The 5297-nt window shown below is 37.3% G+C and overlaps 1 protein-coding gene and 1 long non-coding RNA gene across 2 annotated transcripts in view; one reads left to right on the top strand and one right to left on the bottom strand.

The window, feature by feature from the left end:
* fmnl2b (formin-like 2b) overlaps positions 1-5297 on the bottom strand; it is a gene marked incomplete in the record, with an annotated part of 34348 nt that overhangs the window by 15674 nt on the left and 13377 nt on the right. The window contains 1 exon segment of the mRNA XM_014008521.1: positions 3493-3513. Within this exon segment, the coding sequence (XP_013863975.1) occupies positions 3493-3513 (21 nt within the window).
* LOC106517604 (uncharacterized) overlaps positions 1-5297 on the top strand; it is a 15625-nt gene that overhangs the window by 5637 nt on the left and 4691 nt on the right. The gene's annotated exons all lie outside the window — the stretch shown is intronic.

Below are 5297 nucleotides of genomic sequence, written 5' to 3'. Positions count from 1 at the left end.
GATGTTAAATCTTTTAAGCTTTTTTATTAAAGAACTGACACTAGAGTGCATATTTTGTGTCCATGAATAAACTATTACAGAAAATATTACAATATTAAAGAACTGTTCTTGTTAATTTGATGAAAACATTTTAAATATCCAGTGAACTCACATCAGAATAACATAGATTTGTTGTTAGAATAATTGATTAATCGAAAAAATAATCGTTAGATTAATCGATTAGAAAATAATCGTTTGGTACAGCACTAGACAGCATCATTAGGATGAAGATCAAAGATGTGACTGATGGTGGGATGATAACAGACACAGTTAGAAATGTTTATGGTTAAAGCATTAAAGTCACAAGTCAGAGTGATGTTTTAGGTTTGTAGTTACAGATCAATCAGCATTAAAGACCCAGGTGGTCCCGGCATGTAGGGTCAGGATCATGTGGTTTCAGGGTCATGTCGACCAGCATGAGTTTTATAAAATGTTACTTCCACAGATGAGATGAGGTTTGTCTGTGTTCAGAATGAGAGTTCTGCTCCATCATTGTGTGCTCAGGTTAATCTCAGACTTTCTACATGTTTACAAAAATGCAATAAATCTAGTGGCTTTATTTACAAAGAAGTAGTTCCYGTTTTATGGTCAGAGCCAGTTTGGGTTTTAACTGAGAACCAGTTTTATTGTTTAAACCAGTGCTCCAGCAGCACCACCTCTGCTGGTCCAGAGGAAAGGACTCCTGCCCTTCCAGGGCTGAGATTAATAATTGAAACTGTGACAAAAAGAYGGAACAATAAAAATCTGAGCTTCAACACTCAGAAACAAAGGAATTACACGAACCTTTGTCTCATTTATTTCTATTTAAAGTTTTATAATAATTACAGTGACGCAGCGATTTTCATGGGGTTACATTCTCAGAGTACCCACAAATTGTGAAAAAACGTGAATATTGGATGTGATCCAGAAAAGGCCTACGGCGCTCATGGGGTGGAATTATRATGCAAGTAGSGGTCTCTGTAGTACATAGGTGGAGTTTCCTGTTGTGTGGGCGGAGTTTGTCGTAACTGTGATTGGCAGACAGTGAGAGTGAAGTTTGTCATCGCAGTAATTGGTCGAATTGACTTGTCTTATGGGGCAATTTAAGAGATGAAGTAATGTAATAGTAACGTTATCGTGAACATGTAAATATAATTTATTGACTTTGAATTTGGTGTGACTACCCCTTCCTGTCTCAAGCTGTGACTAATATTAATATTCATATATAAAAACAGTGTTTGCCAGGCAGGTTAGGGCTATTTTCTAACTGAGCTGAATCACTTCACATGCACGGCGTTAAATTTCCTCTGGTTAGCGCCTTCCTGTTTTGAGTTATGCCTAAAATAATATTTTTAAGTATAGGTGTTTTCTTGGAGTTTCAATCGAGCTACATGTCCCCCCAGCTGCCCAGCGTTCATCCAACCGAATCATTGTGGTGAATGTGGTCCATCAAAATCCTCCCACAGAAGTCAAACAGACCAGTTATGGTTTTGACAAACTCCTCCCACACAACAGGAAAYTCCCACTTAGTGACAACAGAGACCCCTTCTGTCATAATACATGGCATTTGTCGCATACTGTACTGTAGCGTTCTGTACTGTACTGTATTTTTTAATGAAACAAAATGTATGTTAATATTTAATTTAACTTGAAATCTCACAAAAAACATGAGAAAAAAAGAAATGTTCCTTACTGTACGGCAGTGGTTCCCAAAGTTGGGGTTGGGACCCCTTTGCGGGTCACGAAACATCAAGTGAGGGTCCCCAGAGGATTTCCAGGCATTAATTTAAATGCAAAAAAAAATGCTAATGGAATATTTTCTTCATGGTTATTGCAATTTTTAAAAAATAATAATCATAAATGAATACAGTTAGTATTGTAGTTATTAGGTGTGTTCATTTTGTTGTTATTCCCTTGTTCGACAGAGTTATTAGTAAAGTTTGCATATGTAAACAAGTAATATTTGGGGTCTTGAACATCTGCAACTGTTTTGTGGGCCGGAAGCAAAAAATGTTTGAAAGCCACTGCTGTACGGTATTTACGGTCTCCGCGATATCACTGGAATTACTGCAAACTACTACTAATAAGGTTCCATGAAAAGATTTGTGAAAGGCTGAGTCCGCAAACTGTGAAACCCAACTTTGCAGGGCTTCACAGTATTTACTTTTTTTTAACTGAGGAAGAAACTTCTACAAAATGTGGTTTATCATCACCCTGAACTAGCACAGGAATGTCTGGGTGAAAATTGGTGTTGATGTTCGTCATCACATCTTGTTTCATAAATATTTTTAATGGATCCTTCCTTTTTTTAAAACAAAACTCAAACGCTGTTTTTTGTACCAACTTTGAATGTTGGACTTGGGCCTCATGCAAGAACATGTTCATATTCTTATCCTAAATTTCTCTTACTTTTGTTCGTATGAAGGGTTCGTATGAACATGCCACGTCAGATTCAACAAACTCTTCTGTCATTAGGAAAAATGTGTAAATGAGCAGCATAAACTGATGAATGTGTATCAGGTGCTTGTGCACGAGGAGAGGTGATTAGCATAATTACCACCCCAAAAACACTATGCAAGGCTACGTTTACTGCCCCACATACCAGGAAGTGTCCATTCATAGAGGACATCGCAAAGTGAAAAGAAGAACTTTACAAGTTCTGAGATTGAGGTCCTGCTCTCAGAGATCTAGAAAAGAATTCTTAGCAGCGTCAGACCTGCTAAAACCAAAGAGTGAAATGACAACTGCTGTTAATGTTGTGTCTCCTGTGGGTTGTTACAGTCACAGAAATAAAAATATAAATCATATTCATCTCTCTCTAGTCCTACTCTGGTTTTTCTTTGGTCAAATATTTTTAATTTAGATGTAAACAACTGTTACCAAACTTCAATTAATGCATAATTTAAGTTGGTTTGTAGTTTGAGATCTTCATATTAATATTGAAGTGTTATACAACAGCATTAATAGCCAATTTATTTTAATTTAACCAATTTATGTCATTAGTCTACGTTATTACATTTAAAATTATAATTCCAGTTCAAAACAGAATAGCCTATTGTCAACATAATTATGGAGTGTGATTCATTTTCAACTCGAAATATTTTCTAAATAATGAAATATAAAGTTATTAACGAAGAAAATCCATCTGGATAACAGCAAACTGACTGCTGGTAAAATATACGACAGGTCTGGACCACTSRTTTGTATCTGAAGAAAATCTTACAATCTGAGAAAATTGRTGAACGCCACAAATTCTCCTAAATCACTCGTACGCACAACTTAAGAACCTGTTSGTACCARTGGTTCTTGCATGAGGCCCAATGCTTGTGAACTGTTCAACTTCAGTCTGAACACACAATCATCCACAGATGGAATGGGAATGAAAACGTGATGAAAGGAATCAGCTGACTGAGGGATGAAGCTTGGTGGGTGGGGTTACAGTGAATATAAAGACATTTTAAAAAGTCAACATACAGAATAACTTGAGAGGACCCTCTGTCAGCAGAACAGAAGAAAGCACATTGTTAGCATCAGAGCAAACTACATGTTACTGTAAACAAGGCGAGCAGCAAAACAGTGTTAYTGTTGCCGTGGAAACCAGCTGGATGTTATTGTCACCATAGTGATCGGTTGGACAAAAAAAAAATCAAATGTTACTGTCAACATGACAATCGGTTGAATAATTTTTCCGTCACCGAAATGACCAGCTGGACAGTTTAAACCAGGGATGGGCATTCCTGGTCCTCGAGGGCCGCAGCCCTACATGTTTTACTCTTTGCTCCAACACACCTGATGCATGTGTCGGAGCAGAGAGAAAAAAAAAAGGAAAACATGCAGGGCTGAGGCTCTTGAGGACCAGGAATGCCCATCCCTGGTTTAAAACCACGTTACTGTCACCCTGGCAACCAGCTTTACAGTGTGTTACCATCTCAGGTTAGGTTTTTATGGAGAGAAACAAGTCTCATAATGCAAGCGCACGCACAGATCAAGATATGAACGTACACGCAACAAGATTTGAGCGACTGAGCAACAAGATTTGCATGCGCACAAGTTCTGGGATCTGAATTTTGAGTAGGGGAGACCGGGGATGATTGTAACACGGGGTGAGTTGTAACGCCACCAGTTCGACCATTTAGAGAGCAGATAGAAATCATGTGATTATTTCAGTATTAAGCCACTCACTTCCCAACCTCACATGGTGGATATCTGTGTTGAAAGTTGGTGTGTTCTAATTTTAATGAGAAAAAAATGATTTTGAGGTAAGAAAGTAWTTTTTTTCACCAAAAGGTATATTTTGTTTGGTGCCTACACAGGTAAAGCTAGAATCATAAAACTGATGTAAGTTAAAAAGGTATGACTAATGACAGGTTTCAAGCAAAATGTGGTACATTTTTCCTCAGCTAATTTCAAAGCACAATGCAGCTAGCTAAACAGTGATAGACAGGTGTGGGTGGGTTGTAACACCCATACAACCCATCAGATGTGTGGAGAAAGAACATGGGATTTTCCACATACACTGATGAGATACTGCAAAGCACTACAGACTCTGAGGAAACAGGGATCCAGTGATCTTACTTGTGTTTGTTACATAACTAGCAAAGTTTTCTGAGGCACAAGAAAAGATCTTATGACTATTTGAGTCTAGCAGCAAACTGAAAATTAGCCAGGGAGAGAACTAAAATGTTTGTTTGACATTATTTGCAAAAAGTGACAAACATTGTTCTGGGTTGTTGTATTCCTCAGATAAATTTGTTGTAAAATGAAATCTACAACGTAGCCTCTATTTTTGCTTCTTTTGGCTTAYTGTTACAACTCACCCCAGCATGTGTTACAACCTACCCCACTACTGGGGTAAGTTGTAACAAAGAACCTCGGTGTCTTTGACATTAAGTCACAAAGTCTATGATGTACAATCAGTACCATTTGTAGTAAACACGTGAGTATTTTGTAAAACAGTTTGAGAACTCTTATCTCCAAAAATCAAGGAGTTATATATAGATGTTCCAATAAATCAACTTTTCTGAAGATGTTATTCTTCATCAACCCATGAATATTCGTTGGTAGTTACTTGCACACAAAGGATGTCTGTAAATCTCATCCTGTGTATGGAAAAAAAATAATGGTCAAGTAAAAAGTGTTACAACCATACCCGGTCTCCACTTTAAATGTACAGCCAACACAAAAGAAACAGGAAAAATTAAGGTTATTTTAAAGTTAAACAAATATTAGGTTATCCCTCTACAAAAACTATTGGAAACATATATTTACCAGTGTTCCTC

The sequence above is a fragment of the Austrofundulus limnaeus genome, unplaced genomic scaffold, assembly GCF_001266775.1.
Source record: "Austrofundulus limnaeus strain Quisiro unplaced genomic scaffold, Austrofundulus_limnaeus-1.0 Scaffold51, whole genome shotgun sequence".
Taxonomy (NCBI): Eukaryota; Metazoa; Chordata; class Actinopteri; order Cyprinodontiformes; family Rivulidae; genus Austrofundulus; species Austrofundulus limnaeus.
The sequence above is the reverse complement of the archived record's forward strand: the minus strand, read 5'-3'. Positions and strand labels throughout refer to the sequence as shown.